General features: G+C 40.2%; 1 protein-coding gene across 1 annotated transcript; it reads left to right on the top strand.

Moving 5' to 3' along the window:
* The first annotated feature begins 97 nt into the window (after positions 1-97).
* RIDA (reactive intermediate imine deaminase A homolog) lies at positions 98-8,783 on the top strand. Its single transcript, XM_058809091.1, has 6 exons — positions 98-215; positions 4,340-4,445; positions 4,988-5,042; positions 5,883-5,951; positions 7,489-7,544; positions 7,985-8,783. Exons 1-6 carry the CDS (start codon positions 154-156, stop codon positions 8,045-8,047), a joined length of 411 nt encoding a protein of 136 aa, XP_058665074.1. The 5' UTR covers positions 98-153; the 3' UTR covers positions 8,048-8,783.
* The last annotated feature ends 7,894 nt before the right edge of the window (positions 8,784-16,677 follow it).

Here is a 16,677-nt window from a genome sequence, read left to right on the forward strand (position 1 = left end):
CATGCGCATTCTCCCGGCAGAACCATGAAGGACTACATTTCCCAGAGGCCCGCGGGCGGTGGTGGGCGGGGCGTGCTCCGGCAGAGCGCTAGGGGAGGGAGTGCAAGAGGGGAGGCCCCAGCAGTCACTGCAGCTTCGGGATCAGCTCCTGCCATGGCCTCCCTCGTGAAGAAAATAATCAGCACTGCTAAAGCCCCTGCACTGGGTCCCTACAGGTAATGCCTTAGAAAGATCTGAGAGTCTTGGTGGATAGCAAGTTGACCGTGAGCCGGCGGAGCCCTTGCAGCCAATGGTATCCTGGGGTGCAGCAGGAACAGTGGCCAGCAGGTCGAGGGAGGTGATCCTGCCCCTCTGCTCAGCCCTAGTGAGGCCACATCTAAAGAGCTCTGTCCAGTTCTGGGCTCCTCAGTACAGGAAAGACAAGGAGCTACTGGAGAGGGTCAGCAGAGGGGCCCAAAGATGATGAAGGGTCTGGAGCACCTGAGGAGAGATGGGGGAGCTGTTTAGTCTGGAGAAGACTGAGAGGGGATCTCACCGACACCTATAAATTCCTCAAAGGCAAGTACCAGAATCTTTTTCAGAATCTTTTCAGTGATGCCCATTGACAGGACAAGGGGCAATGGCCATAAACTAGAACAGAGGAGGTTTTAGCTCAACATGAGGAAGAATTTCTTTATATTTGGAGTGGCAGAGCAGTGGCACAGGCTGCCCAGGGAGGCTGTAGCGTGTCCCTCTCTGGAGACATTCCAAACCCGGCTGGATGTTCCTGTGTAACCTGCTCCAGCTGCCCCTGCCTTGCCAGGGGGGTTGGACTGAATCATCTCCAGGGGACCCTTCCAACCCTAACAATTCTGTGATTTTGGGAGCGGGAAGTCTCTCAGGAGGTGCAGGAGCAGGTTTTGCTGGCGGGGTTTTGGCAGGTCCCTGAGGTCTGTCAGGCAGGCCTGGGCTGAGGGCAGGACCCTGAGCAGGGCCCCTCCCCAGTAACCCCCGGGGCACCTGGAGTCCCAAAGCACGAGTGGGGCTGTGGGGCCACGGCAAACTGCAGCCGCATAGCGGGAGGCAGATAGCTCAAAAAGTTAGATTGGGAAAATAATTCTGGAATTAATGGTAAGGAGCGAATTAAAAAAAAAAAAAAAAAAAAAGAAGAATGACTGCTTTCCAGAAAAAGGTGCTTGGCTAGAGACAAACATGTTGTGCAAGGAAGCTAGAGATGCTGACTATGTAGGTGATAGAGAGTGAAGGCTGAGCCCAATCCAGGGCGAGCTTGGTTGGATGGAGAATTCAATGCCTGGGAATTGAAAAGCCTTTTTATTTTGAATCGTTATAAATGTTTTTCAGCCTAAAAACTTAACTGCTGTAAAAATATGTAAGATGTTCAGCATTTTCACAAGTATGTTGTTGTAGCAGTTTTGCATATCATTAAAATGAAAAATCCCAGTTTGAATTAGAGAAAGGCTTCTCTTTGCAATTTGGATATGAAAAAATGTTCAGTCAGTATAGTAGATTGTCATAGCTAAAGTACTAAAGGGTTTTTACCAGGATATTTTCTAAGAATTTTTAATTCTATATTCAGGCTTTGTGTTCACAATAGCATCTTTGTGCCTTTCAGGTGTATTTTTTGTCTCCATTACTTTGTGTCCTAAGCTTTCTAAGCTTCAGACTTCTTATAGGCATTATAAAGATGGAAAAATACAAAGTGTAGAAGCAGAGAGACATGACATGAAGGTTAACTTCTGTAAACAATAAACTGCTGGTGGATGGCAGCCAGGGGCCTGGCATTGCTTGGCATCAGGAGAACATCTGAGACATGGGAATGCAACAATTCTTTGTCTGCATGTCCACACCACTGTCCCAGACTTCAACATGGCTTTCAACTCCAAAATGTTGTGCTTATTGGTAGTTTTTGATGAAATACTGGTTATTGTGCAGCCTGTTAAATGTATGATGGGTCTAACATCAATAAGTTTATCACTAACTTAGTTTATCAGATTTTAGTAAACTTGTCAAAGTCCAGAGAGCAGAAGTTGCACAAGAAATAACTGCCCCATCTCTGCTGTGAGGTCTGAGCTTGGTTACACAGCAATGAAGGATTGGGATGAATGAACTGCATTCCTGGTTCTGCTACAGCCCTTCAATATGCTTTTTGGTGACCTATTTTTAATGTATTTTTCTATTTCCTTTACTGCATCCATTTGCCAGGACCTTGAGATGGGTAGGTAGATGTGTAAAAAGACACATATGTGTATGGATCTATATATCTCATTAATGTTATTAACCTTTTAAAGGATACTGTTCTTGTATTAATCCACAGTCATTTGTGTAAAGATCTGATTAACAGAGCATGGTTCCTAACACCATCTCTCTGACAGACAGTGTTGTTCCAAGGTCACAGTGTCTGCCCAGTTATGCATTCAGGCACACTGAAACGTGACTGACTTCAGACACACATCACATCCCTGCTGATTAATGAGTAGCTATGACTGGCCCTAGCTGCAAGGTGCATCTGCAGTTAAGAATTGATTGGGGTTTGTGGAGTTGAAGTTTCCCTTAGATGCACTTGTACATTTGAGTGCAGTGCAGGTGTACTCCCTGGCTGGTAAATTGTTCCTAGCCTCAGTGAATGGAGGATTCCCTGGTGAGCCCATCAAGAGGAGGAAGCTGAGCAGACCCAATAAGGCTGCTGCAGATGTTTGTCTGGCAGTGGTATCAGAAGGCTTCAGCTTGTTCTTTCCCAAGTTATTCATGATTTAGGACTCTCAGAAGGTCTCTGTTGAGATAAATATTTCACTGTCATTTGCTTTGTGATAAACAGTACAAGACAATCTCTTTCAGTGGAGAGCCCATACCTTCTTGTTGCACAGTTCCCTGTGCATCAAACACAAAGTTGTGCTCTGAGGGCCTCCCTCCACAGCAGCAGTAGTAGCAAAGAAAACTAAAGAAACGTATATCTACATGCACACATTTCTATCAACAAGACTGTGTCAGCTAGAAAACCATTCACTGGTTTCTCTTCTTTGTATGGTGTAGTTTTGTGATTTACTCCGGTTTTGTTAGTTGACGACAGAAAAAATAATTCCCATGTAAGACAGTTTACCATATCTGACAAAGTTACTGGCTATTTTTTCCCCTCATGAAATTCATGAATATGTAGGGCAGGTGTAACAAAAAAGATGGGAAGTTCAGACTGCCTAACCCTGATCATTTGACTGAGTCCCTAGATGAAGTTAGTACCTTGTGAGGTGAATGCATTAAGACAATCCAGCTGAGTGAATCTCAGAGAGATGTGCTGAAAATGTTCTCTGAATATGTCCCTCTTTTTCCATCAACATTAAAGGGAAGCAAACCTCCTATTTCAGATACTTCAGGGAGGTGCCTAACTCTAGTTTGTGTAGCTTGAGAGAGTTGTTGAATGGCCAAAACATTGCATTTTCTTGTGGAATGAGAAGAGATATGAAAAACGGTATTGACATGCCACAAGCACTTGCAAAAGAATCTTTCTATAATTTCTTTGCAAAATATTTTTAATTATTGGTTGAAGATAATTAAGTTGTGTCACTTGTATAATGTTTGCTAGGTAGTTTAAACCTTTGCTTTCAACTTTTAACCTCTTTGTAGCAGAGACATTAATAGTTGCTGACTCAACTTCAGCAAAAGCACACTTGACATTTTTATATAAATGTTTTGCAAATAGCTTGAATTTTGCATTCTTCTGAATTAACTCAGCAAAGAAGTCACTCAGGTTATTTGGTGAGAGGAGAGTGATTGTTCTAGGAATGGAGTGATCAAGGTGTTTTGCTGACTGGCCAAATTCATTACTCTGGAGGAATACTGCCAGAGAATCAGGGTGCAGGGTCACCTCACAGCTGTAACTCATTTTCATAGTGCCTGTTTAAGAAGAAAAATGTTAAATATCTTTTGACTTTCCTTTTTTCTTTTTTCCTCCATTTCTCTGCAGCTGAATTGTGGTTGAAAGATATTGTCTGCTTCTCAGACAGGGATGCAGTATTTATCTGGGCAGGTGCAAAAAATGTTTATATTTACTCTGCCTTCCCTCTGTGCTATTTGCTGTGGGGAACCTGTAGCTCAGTTTAGTGTTGTGTTACTGCATTTACACCTTGTGCCTTTGCAAGAAACAGGGTTTATCTCCTCGAGGGCAGAGCTTAGATGGTGTAATCCCAGCTCTTCAAAAGCATAAGCAGATTGATGTGTGACTGCATGTACAGACTTGCATGTGCAAAACCTCAGTCTTCTTCCTGATACATTATAAAGTACTGTAGAAAATTTGAAATGTTTTTGTGGGAGAACATTATACCTAAAATGGCACTTGTGCTTTCAGCCAAGCCGTGCTGGTGGACCGGACAATGTACATTGCAGGGCAGATCGGGCTGGAGCCTTCCACTGGGCAGCTTGTCTCTGGAGGGGCAAAGGAGGAAGCCAAGCAGGTAAGAAGTCTTCCAGCAATGAACTTGTAATGGAGTTGCCATGTGTCTCATTAAAGGTGGAATTGTGAAAAATTGAGGAGGATCGAGAGCACATCCCATTGTCCAGATGGGGGAAAAGCAGGAGGAAATCATTCCCTCTTAACTAATGCTGTCATTTTTCCAACAACTTGGAAAACACAAAGGTCGGGGTGGAAATCTGTTTCATGTAGGAAGGTATGAAAGAATCAGTGTTTGAAGCAAAGGTTCACACCCCAATAAAAACCCTGGCTTGAGTCAGGCAAAGTTTTACTCCTCCAGCAGCAAAGAGGTGGAGTGAGATAATAGGATGAGATGGAGCTGCATCATGTATTTACATCTAATGAGTGGATGGTTTAATATTTATTAGATGCTCCTTCCTATTATTTAAGTTAGTCTTTTTTTGACAGTTGAGGTTCTGCTGGTTGAACAGTAAAACTTCAGCCAAGTCACAAGTTATATTTACATACTTACATAAATATAACCCAGCTGATAGCTAAAATATTTTTGTTTCATGTTTTCTTTAGGCTCTAAAAAACATGGGAGAAATCCTGAAAGCTGCAGGCTGTGACTATGGCAATGGTAAGTGCTGCTATGACTCTGGCAAACAGGTGGTTGTTTTTACCTGAATTAAAATATTAAAGAATCAAGTGACCTTTAAAAAAAAAAAGAAAAAAGCTATTTGCTGAACATTGAATTGTTACCAATAGCTGGGAGAAAAAAAATTGTGAATTTAGGTTAAAAATAAAAGAAATTAATCTACATGGAAGTCTTTGCAATGGGTATCAATGGTACACTGTCTTTCACCAAAAACTTCTGGCAATGGTACTAATGTTTTAATTCCAGCTGGGGGAGCTCGGGTACAGACAAAGTTTCAGTGACTACAGACATTTTAAGCATCCTAGGCTTTGGTCCAGGTGAAAGCAGGTTTGTATCTGTGCTGTTAGTATTCTAGACACTGTTTTTGTGGGGAGGATTCTACTGGTGAAGCCACACCAGGATTAATGCTGGGTTAGGCAGTCCTGGGAAAAATTTTAGCACAGAGTATATTTTCAGACCTTCCATGAACTTTTTTTTCTGGCAGCAGATATTATTATATATAAGTTATTGCCAGCAGCTGGCTTATAACACCTGTTTTATTTGATCTGCTTATCAGTTCCGTGCCTCTTGGGAGAATTTAGCTTTTTCAGAGCTAGTCAGGAATGGTTTAATTCCCTAAAGTTTTATTACATACTACGTGCTCAGATTTTTTTAGGTGGTTCCCTGGGTTGTAGCTCTAATGGTCAATATCTGCAAAACTTTTCAAAATGTTTAGAATACTTGAGAGAAATGTATAAAATAAAAGCAAGAAATGCACTAAAGTTTTTCAATTTTTTTATGCAAATCAGAGGTCTAAAATAACTGCACTTACATAATTTCTAGTTGTGAAGACCACAGTTTTGATGGCAGACATGAAGGACTACAATGATATCAATGATGTTTACAAACAATGTAAGTAGATATTTTAGTTGTGTTTTACCATTGTGGCTTGTGGAACAAATTATGTTCATGGTAGTCAAAGTGTTTTAATGACTCAGATGATGTAGTTCCATATTTTTTGGAATTCCTGTAGAATTTTTTTTTTAAATTTCAAGTATCAGATCAAGCAGTGCCTAATTTCATGTGGATTTGTGTTCTACCATCTCACTAACTCACTGTCCTGTGAAGATCAGCTCCTGCTATCCCTACAAGTTGATATTCTTTGCCTCTTACCTTGCTTGATGTTCTGCTGTCCTGACTGTAATTCTACTGTAGGCAGCCTCCAATGCTGAATTTCAGATTTTATATCTCCATTTCTTTAAAGTCTGTATCTCTGAACAATTTGAGGGCCATTGTTATGGGACAGGGCTCGTTCTTTATACAAGGATGAGCCATGCTGCTCCCCTTGAAGGAAAAAAGAGAACAGTGCTTGGTCAACAAAAGTGAATGTAGACTGAAATAGGTGATTCCAAGGAGCCATGTTGTGCAGAATAATTTGGGACAATTTGCATGAGCTCCTTATTTATATAGCTTTGGCTTTTAATTAGATAGCAGCATCTGGTCTTGAATGAAGTCTCATTGAGAAGCAAGTAACACAGTCTCCTACTTGTCAAAATGTACTGGGGGTGTGAGTGCTTAAGCAGGGTAAAACTAGACCAGCTGCATGCTTAGTTACTTGTGACCTCCAGCTGGAGTTTGAGCAAGCAGTTGCTGCTGTTCTCTCATTGTGAGTTATTACCTCAATGCAGGACCCCAACACTTCCATTATTAACAGTTTTGTGATTACTGTCACTAGTAAAACTTTGACTTCGTTATGCAAATTTCTTGAAAGTGTTCAGTCAGGCTGGACAGGACTTTGAGCAATCTGATACAGTGAAAGATGTTCTTGGCTGTGGCATGGTGGTGAATTGGACTATGTGGTCTTTAAAGATTCCTTCCAACCTGAACTATTCTCATATTCTATAAATCCAGCTCTTATATCTTTACCAGTACCCTTCCCCATGCCTTACCCCTGTTCTAATATCTGTGTTTGTCAGGTCTAAATAGGTCTATTTTTCCTCTGTTTGTCTTTGATATGAGTAAGGTTGGACTCCTGGTGACTTCTGTGAATCTGGGATCTTTGCTCATGACTCTTTTGGCAGAGCCCTGTTTCTCTCTCCTGCTCCTTCTGTGAAAGAGCCATCTCCCACTCCCTGGTGTTTGAAACTGGATGATCACCATTCTGATTTAATCATCCTTTTGCAGCCAAGTTGGTGTGAAGGCCCTGCAGTGTCAGGTTATCACTGGCCACCAGGTCACAACTGCAGCTGACTGCTGGGGGATGAGTGGTGGCTTGCTGAGATTGAGAGCAGTCAGTCACTAAAACAAAAAAAAAACCAAGGCTGGCATAGAAGTCTTGTAGCCTTGAACCTGAAACTGTTCCAATGATTTCATTTTATACAGATTACTTTGAACTCTGTTTTATCAAGCCAAGGTTAGTGATTGCTGGATGTTTCTGTTTAAATTACAGTTTTCAAGGCAAACTTCCCAGCCAGAGCAGCTTATCAAGTTGCTGCTTTGCCCAAAGTAAGTGTCACTTTTCTATCTACAAAAAACCCCAACATTTTCTGAAATACTACTGAAGCATTCTGACAGCTTTTCGAATTCTGAAATAGCTTTGATTGCAATTATTTCAATAAAGACTCTTAATTAGTTTCTTTTCTAAGTATACCATTGTTATTCCCACACATTGTCAGAGATCTGCGTGTGAGATACATATTTCTTTATGGTGGAAGATAGATAAAACATTAGAAATAAGGGGTTATGATACTTGAGTAAGCATAAATTGAATTTACAACATAATGAACATTGCTAAATCAGTAATACAACTGATTTGTAAATAGAGTCAGAAATATAATCTCTCTCAAATGTCACTCTGTTTTTTATGAAGTTGTGTTGTTCATCCAATTGCTTCATAAAATAGATACATTAAATTCCTAATATGTTTCTTCATTGTTTTGTCACAGGGGGCCAGAGTTGAGATTGAAGCTATTGCCATTCAGGGACCTCTCCAAGATGCTTCAGCATGACTATAAATAGAGACTGGATATCTTACAATGGCAGTTTTAGATTGAGTTAATACTTCTCCCTTATATCCAATTCCTACAGCTGACTAACAGCAGTTACACACAGCTGAAATCAGTAAACTTACTGAGGAAAGGTGCTTCCTTCAGCACTCACAGTGAGTTCTGTACTGACAAACTCTGAAAAGTGCCTGAGTCCTGCTAAAATCAGCTGAGCCAGATTGCAGGACAGGATCTGCCCTTTGTGGGGGGTGACTGAATATTCAGGTATTAAGGTACATACCTGGGTGAATGTATTGAAGCTACACTATGGGTGATATGGACGTGGAAAACTGTACTGATTTGTAATTGTAGGTCTTTAGTAAAAAATTTTAAATTTAAAAAGTGACAGAAATGAGGAAACAGAACACATTAATTGCTTAGCATACACTTCAGAGGAATTTTACTTTATTTGCTTCTGAATTTTCTTAACCTCTTTCTTTACATAATAGATGACTGTTGGGACTCAGATTTTTTTTCATATGTAAGCAACTGCTTAACAAAGACAATAATGATTTCAGAAAGAAGAAAATTATGATTTTCTGAAGTGGTACCTTTATAAATCAGATAGATATTAATATCTACATGTAACCTTTCTCGTGATCTTTTTTATAGCAATTCAACTTTGACTGTTTTGATTTTAAAAAAACAATAAAAATTAAAGAATGTTTAATGAGAATAAAATAAAATTGCAGCTGCAAAATGTACTTGTCTATTATGGGAACAAACTTTTCTTTTCCTGATTGTGGTTTAATACTCCATTACAAAAAAAATCTCCAGCTCGCTTATTCAATAACAAATTTGAACCAAGATAATAGGCTTATTATCTACATCCTAATAGCTAAGGATTAAATTCTCCAGGACAGGAAGTTTTCAGCTACCATCATTACAGTTCTTGTAATTTTTTCCTCTGCCATTAAGGTCAGAAGCATTGATTTGATGGGGTGATTAAGCAATATTGAGAAATCCAACTGGTGATGCCAGTAACTTATCCCATCCCTTTGTATTGATCTTCTGTCAAGTAGAAATAGATACTGTGAGAACAGTCAGCCCTACTTACCAGTCCTAGATTTGATGTGAAACAGCCATTCCTCCTTTTCACTGAACTAATAAATTGTACCATTCTAGAAAAAAGATTCTTATTGAGGTTTTCACAGCAAATATATGCAGCTATAAGGATTTTTTATAGAGTTACCTTGCTTTCTCTGGGAGATAATTATTTTTATTAGAAGCAAGATAATGCCTTTGTTATTTCAAACAGCAGACTTCCAAACAGCCTTTGAAAAATGCCTGACTTTTCTCTAAATAAACTTCCTATGCATAAACTTTTTGTTGCTGATCTTGTTCTGTCTCCTTGGCTGTACTAATAAGGCATCTTATGCTCTGTAGCTCTGATTCCATAAGCAATCCCACCTAAGAAAACACATGCTCAGAAGTGTTAGGAAGGAGTTAGTACTAACTAATATGGCTATGACTTCCTAGGAAACACAAAGCAGATGTTCCTTCATTTTGTTAATTAATAATAATTAAAAGTAATGTAATTGAATGGAGTTACATTTAAACTTTTAAATGGAGTTCAATTCTTAATTTATATTAGGTTTCTCTGTTACATCTTTGTTTAGGTGTAATTACTTGGTTGGGATCTATTTCACTGATTTGTAGGAGATACAGTTCAAGTTCACTGTAAATGAGCTGATTTCAGTTGTTTTGAGCATGAGCTGTGTTCAGCCTTTTATAACCCCGTGGTTTATCCCTCCTCACTGCTCGCTGCCTTCCCCCTGTGCCCGCCTGGAACCCAGCGCTAGGTGGCAGTTGCGGTGTTCTGGTGGCGTGCCGAGTTGAGCATTGGCCGGTAAGAGTCCATCCCAGCCCTCCTTGGGTGGCAGGAGAGTGAATGCACCGCTGCTCTGCACAGTGGGGGACAGTCTGAGACTGACATGTAAATGAAACACCTGGAAAAGTTCCATGCTGGATGCAGCTAACAAGGCAGAACATACTGCTTCTATTAAGTGTTTGTATCAGTAAGGTGCATTCTGCAAAAACTCAGGAACAGAAAATCCCTTTTAGCTTTATGATTCTTCAGATGAGGATAGTTGTAGTTTTTAGACTATATATTTAAATCAAAGCCTTTCAAGACATTTTCTTGATATGTATTCTTCTGATACAGGAAGTTTAGAATAACTGAAATAAACTCTCTTATTTACAGCTCTCACATAGTAGTTTTCAAAATAAAAAAATCAGCCTTCCACAGAGAAGTGTAAAACATTTATTTTATTTAAGCAGAGTTATATTATTTGATTCTGTTCTTTAAAACAAAAAGGCCAACACCCATGATTCTCCAATATGAAAAGCCTATCTCCTAGGTCTTAATTTGCAAACTAAGTACATAGACATTTAACAAATCTAGTTTTAAATAGAGATATGTTAAAAGACAGGGTTTTGTTTTTCCTTTGCTAGACTGAGCTGCATGCAAAAAACAAAGTTGCAATTCATCTTGTGCCATCCTCATTTCGGCATTTAAAATCTCTTTCTATCACATATAACTAAAAAAACACAGCAAAACACCTCTTTCTGTGAAAGTTAAGCAATGTATGAAGTACTGAAATGTGTATGTTCTACCAAGTGTTTCTTTTAGTAATACTCTTTCTTCTTTAAGTGATTATATTCTCTACAGGTTAAATAATGCAAAAAATAAATTTCAGTACCTAGTTTTAATGAACCTGTGTTCTCTTAAACCACATAAACTGCCCCAATCTTCTTCTACCAGCACTTTCTCTTGCTGCAGTGTTTACCTAAAAGCAGTTCCTCATTGAGTGAAAGAGCCAAGCCCAGCCAGCCAGATGTGCTGGGATCTTCTGAGACCCTACAGTGTGTGTATGTGTCTGCACAGAGCTGGCAGGGTGCAAATTTAACCTCTTCTAGGGCTGTGTTTATTGGTAACTAGAAAAAATTTTTTACCAGAACTTTCTTGTTAGCTTGGAAAATAAGTTTGTTCTTTCTAGTGCACTGCCCAGCACTCCCTTCAGTGAGGAATGGTTACTTCTACCTTGGATGAAGTTGAGGACTGAAGATCGTTTAGCTTTTGCTAAAATACAAAACAATCCTCAAAAATGCTTGACTGTATTTTTAAAAAAACCAACATGTTGCTTAAGATCTGGAGGTGTATCATATAAACACAAATATTGCAGCAAATCCTCCTTTTCCCAGCTTTTAACATGAGAAAGCTCTTTGATAGACAAATTTCTGCTCCTTGCAACCTCTGAGTAGTCCCAGGTATGCAGGGGCAAGTAACTGCAGGCGGTGGCTCTTTATCCATAGTACATGCTTTGGTAGCTCCCAGACCATGAATCCCAGATCTCAATGAAATTTGCATGGCAGGGACGTCTTATTTCTCAGGGCAGGAGTGTTCAGCATATTTCTAGCGAGCACATTTTGATAATTTAGGTGATTTAACTTTTCATATTTAACATAGTATCAAGCATACTTCCTCTTTAGGAGAGGAAAAAGAGAATTCACCTGTTGTGATTAGAGACTTTATAAGGATGATGATGATTGAGAAATACTGCTACTGTTTAGTCATAAACTGGTTTATATTCCTCTTGTTTTCATCTGCATTGCTTAATGGCCTGAAGAAGCTGAAATGTGAAGAACATAAACAGTCACCTGTGATCCATGTTACAACGGTGGTAGAAAGAGTGACTCTGAGGTGAGCAGGTCATTTTGACTCCCTTGTATCTTTAAATTTTATTTCCAAGTGCAGTCTCCTCTGTTGCTATGAATACTACTGATCTCTGTCACAGAACTCTTGTTGGTTTATGCTTTAAAATAGTTTCATGCTTGCCAGACTGCAGTTCATGATCTTGCCTGTTGGCAGCCTGTCTCTGCCGATTTCATCTCCTGTGTTTTGGAGTGGGGCTGGGCTAGTACATGTGCTGGTGGCTGAACTGAATTCCCAGCTCGCAGGAGGAAATCAACTGAGGATGGAAGTGCTTGGGGCATCCTGGAACATGGCTGTAGACCCAGCCCAGTCCCATGTCACTTTGGGGTGTTCTCATCCTGCTCAATACCTGTTCCCCAACTCCTGAAAGTGCATGGTGTTGTTTTCATGGGATGGTTTGAGTATGTGGATAAAAACATTGACTACTTCTGTTTGTATTTTTGATGCTCACTTTAGTGTCAATAGATGTTTTAAATAGACCTAGTAGCTTGTTTTAGCTTCTCTGTTACAGAAGGCCAGAAAAGCTAAAAAATAATTAAAAGTGACATCCACCTAGGAAAAATTCCCTAAAAAATGTATGCATTTGGCTTTTAAAAGTTTGTGGTGTTGCCTACAGGAAGTTGACATTAAATGAAACTGACAAGTTCATAAGAATGCTGCTAAGGAGAAAACCTTAGATTTAATACAGCCAAGAACTATCAGATTATACAAAAGGTTAATAGGCCAAGGATATCAATTAGATTATTTAATACAAATCAGAGTCAGCTGGAGTCAGACATGTGCATGCACTATGAAATTATCTCTTAGAGGGGATTTGTATAATTTGCTGGTGACAGTTAGGATTTTTGTTAAGTCCTATTATACAATAAAGCTATTAAAAGAGCAATATTGTTCTTGCCATTTTTAGGTAAGTGACCATTTCTCCATGTCCTACATCCTTATGCCAGAGATCTTGTAAACACAGTCCCCAGCAATGTATTAGATCGAGTCCCTTTGCACAGGACATAGCCTCAAGCTGTGCCAGCAGAGGTTCAGGTTGAACATCAAGGGGAATTTCTTCACAAAAAGGATTATTGGAATGGGCTGCCCAGGGCAGTGGTGGAGTCACCATCCCTGGATGAGAAATGACTGGATGTGGCACTTACTGCCATGGTCTAGTTGACAAGGTGGTCTTCAGTCAACATTTGGACTAAAGTAACTTAGAGTTGTTTTCCAACCTAATTGATTCTGTGATCCTGCAACATTCAGCACCAGAACAAATTTCTACTCTTTATCTGACCCAAAACACAAATCCTATCTAGGGCCTGTTTCACAGGAAATTTGTCTGAAAGTATTGCCATTCAGCTTCATCTCCAAATTATTATTTAGCATTTTGGAAAACAACCCAGACAGTCCCTGATAGAATAGAGAAATATAATAGATAACCTTTTCTTTGGGAACAGGCTTATATTTGTCTCTTAGACAGGTTTGTATTTTCTCTCTTAGAAGTCCATTTTAGAAGCCACAAATGCATATGAGGAGAGCTACACAGCTAAATACAGGTTATTATTGGCCATTAATGTTAACAGCTGTGAAGTTATCTTCTAGGATTTATATAACTAAAACATCCCATTCAATTAAAAATGCCCCCTGTATTGTACTACAATCCCTTCAAAAAATTTGAATTTAAAAATGGGGAGTGAGCAGCACACAGCTGGGTCGTGGACACCGCACTCTGTTATCTTTTATTGGATAGATTGGAAAACTCCCCTCTGCATTTAGTTAGAGCTTGGCAAATTTCCTCTCCCAGTCCTCTACGAGCTGTACATTTCAGCAGCTGCCTGCATTGGTAGTCCAGGCACTCAGAGGACCTGCCTCCATACAATAATTGAAGAGAAAAAAGCTACACTCTATTTTTCATGCTATATAATGTTGGTTGAAGGTTTCAACAATCTGAAGCCAGTTAATCTGAACCTGGGAAAAGCTCCTAATTGAAAAAGGAGTGCTGTTGAAAAGGCATGCTGGTGTGTATAGAAGGCACTCTGTGGCAGGGAGATGAAAGTTTGAGTATTTCAAAAACTTGAAGTCCTGGCAGCTTGACTTCAAAAACTCTGTATTATATAAAACTTTTTCTGATGCCTTCTATTCATGTGTCTGTAGCTTGTGGTTCAATCCATGAAAGCCTTTATATTTTCTCAACCCAATAAAATTTAAAAATATTCATGTGAACAGAAGAGCAGGCCCAAGAAGAGGACATTCATTGAGACATAACTTCTATTCCTTGATATTAGCTGTCTCTGAAACACATGGAGAAAATTAATTTAGCAATTAATTGAGGGTATAACTTGATATTCACTAAATCTGACAGGATCTCAAAGTGAAAGTTCCCTGGAAGTATCACAGGATGGAGGGGATATCTGCTCTTCTCCCAGATCTGTAAGAATGTTCTGTATGGACCTAAAAGCAACCAGTGGTTCTGCTTCCTCTTCTGCCATCCCATCATACACAATTGCAGTTCCTGTCACAGACATTAACATCACCTCTGTGAGTCACTGCTACAGTCTCTTCTCCTCCTCACCCTGCTGCCTTTTCTCTTAACAACTTTTGAAATCACTACATCCTTCCAGTCAGATTTGGCACAGAGGCAGGCATTTCATGGATAGTAAATCCTAAGCAAGGACAAGAGACAAAGGGCACAAATTGAAGTGCCCTTTTAAATACAAGATTATTTTTTTCTTTTACTGTAAGGACAGTTAAGTTATGGAAATAGGCTGCACACAATTTGGGTTTTAAAAGTTTGTGGTGTTGCCTACAGGAAGTTGACATTAAATGAAACTGACAAGTTCATAAGAATGCTGCTAAGGAGAAAACCTTAGATTTAGCGATACAGCCAAGAACTATTCCACCCCTGGGGATTCAACACCCAGCAGGACAACCTGTTCCTGCTTGAGCAGGACTAGACAAGCTCCAGGGGTATTTTTCTACCTCAGCTATTCCATGACAAAGTATGGCTGAGGATCTGTGTCCAGCCCCTGAAGCTACTGCTGGCCATCAGCAGCTGAGAAGCTCTGGGGCTCACTCGATGGCTAAAAGGCAGTGCCCCAGGGGGTGACTGGCTGAAATCACAGTGTCTGGCCATCCCACCTCAAAGTACTCCTTCCCCAGCTAGGAGACTCAGCAAGGGTAGGGAATATGAGAATGTGGGACTTCCTCACACTGAGCTGTGGTGTTCCATGAGGGAGGGTAAGGAACACAGGAAAGGTGGGAAATTTTGCCTGGGAATGAAGATGACCAACGAAAGACATCCAACTGCAGTGATTCTCTGTGAATAAGATTTTTAATAGAACATGAAAAAAGCCAAGTCCCTTTAATGGTTTCAAATTCAACACTTAGTATGTTACTGAACGTTCCCTCGTTCTTAGGTGGACATCAGCTACCTTTAGAGCCCTATTTTTAATTTTTTTTTGAACTAGGATCAGCTTGTATCCTCTTAGTCATACCCTATTAGAGACAAAGATGTGAATGTTTTTGATGTCTCTCAAAGTAAGAATTTTTCCATTCCCTTAAGCAGTCTTGCTTTCCTGCCCAGAATCTTGCTTTATTTCTCCAATATCCTTTCAAGATGGAAGAATTGCTTCCTTACACAACAGAACCCCAGGTTTAAATGATCAGTATTCCCTTCTTAGCATTGTTTGCTCCTCTTGCCTGCAGCTGTTCTCTGAGCTGGGTCAGTGCACTCCCATCATCTGAAATGCATTACAGACAGAGAAGTAGGGCTGCTCTTTCTGCTCCCTTACAAAACTGTTAGGGAGAATACTGTCAAAGCAGGCAAATGCAGGAAGAATTTCAATAAAGCAATAAATTTCATCACTGGGTGAAATTTCTAGTAATGTTCAAGACCAAGTTGGATGGAGCTCTGACCAACCTGATCTAATGGGTGGCATCCCTGCCTATGGCAGGAGGGCTGAAACCAGGTGATCTTTAAGGTCCATTCCAATCCAAGCCTTTCTATGATTCTCTAACTCTTCAGGAGCAGGAAGATGTTCTTTGAGGTTTCCTAGAACAAGTTAAGTGCTTTGCTGAATTCATAGCACAGAGAGATGATTCTTTGCAAAAGCATAGGAGCTTTTATCAAATAACATAATTTCCTTTAGCCCTCTGGCAGGAGCATTAGCAGCAGTGCAACAGCTGGCTTGCCCTAAGGCTGTGACACATGCCAGCATTGGGAAGGAACCAAAGAGTGCTCACCCCAGGTGCAAGGGGCACCTTTGGATGTAATGAAAGACACTGGTGTAAGGTATCTGCCACCCTTTCTGCTGAAGCTGTTCTCCTCTGAATTACAGAAATACCTGCTAGCCCAGAGAGATTTTGAGCATGACCAAGTACAACAGTGATTAGGGGGAAGGGGAGAAGGAGAAGGCGATTCCGGCTATTGTATTAACATTTGCTGGGGGAAAGGGGGAGCATTGCCTGCTCATCCTTTTCCACATTCCAGCAATACCATAGGGTAACCTGTGGTGCTGGAATCACCATTCCTGGAGGTGTTCAAAAAACGCGTGGATGCAGCACTTAGGCACAAGATTTAGTGATGGACCTGGTAGGGCTGAGTTAACAGATGGACTCAATGATCTTTTCCAACCTAAATTATTCTGTGATTCTAATTCTGCCTTCCGGGGCGTGTGAACACCTTACATGATAGACTCACATGTGAGGTTCTTAGTGAATGTGGAGGAAGAAGAAGAAATAACTTTTGTAGCAAGACAGTGGTGACAGAATTTTGACCATAATCTCAAAGTCTGCCAGAGGGATAATGTTATCCCCTTTAATTTTTCTCTTCACTGATGTGACAGTTTTCCAGAGGAACTTTATTTGGCCTGTGGCTTTTCCTTCCCACCATGTG

This window comes from Ammospiza caudacuta, chromosome 1 (genome assembly GCF_027887145.1).
Source record: "Ammospiza caudacuta isolate bAmmCau1 chromosome 1, bAmmCau1.pri, whole genome shotgun sequence".
Classification (NCBI taxonomy): Eukaryota; Metazoa; Chordata; class Aves; order Passeriformes; family Passerellidae; genus Ammospiza; species Ammospiza caudacuta.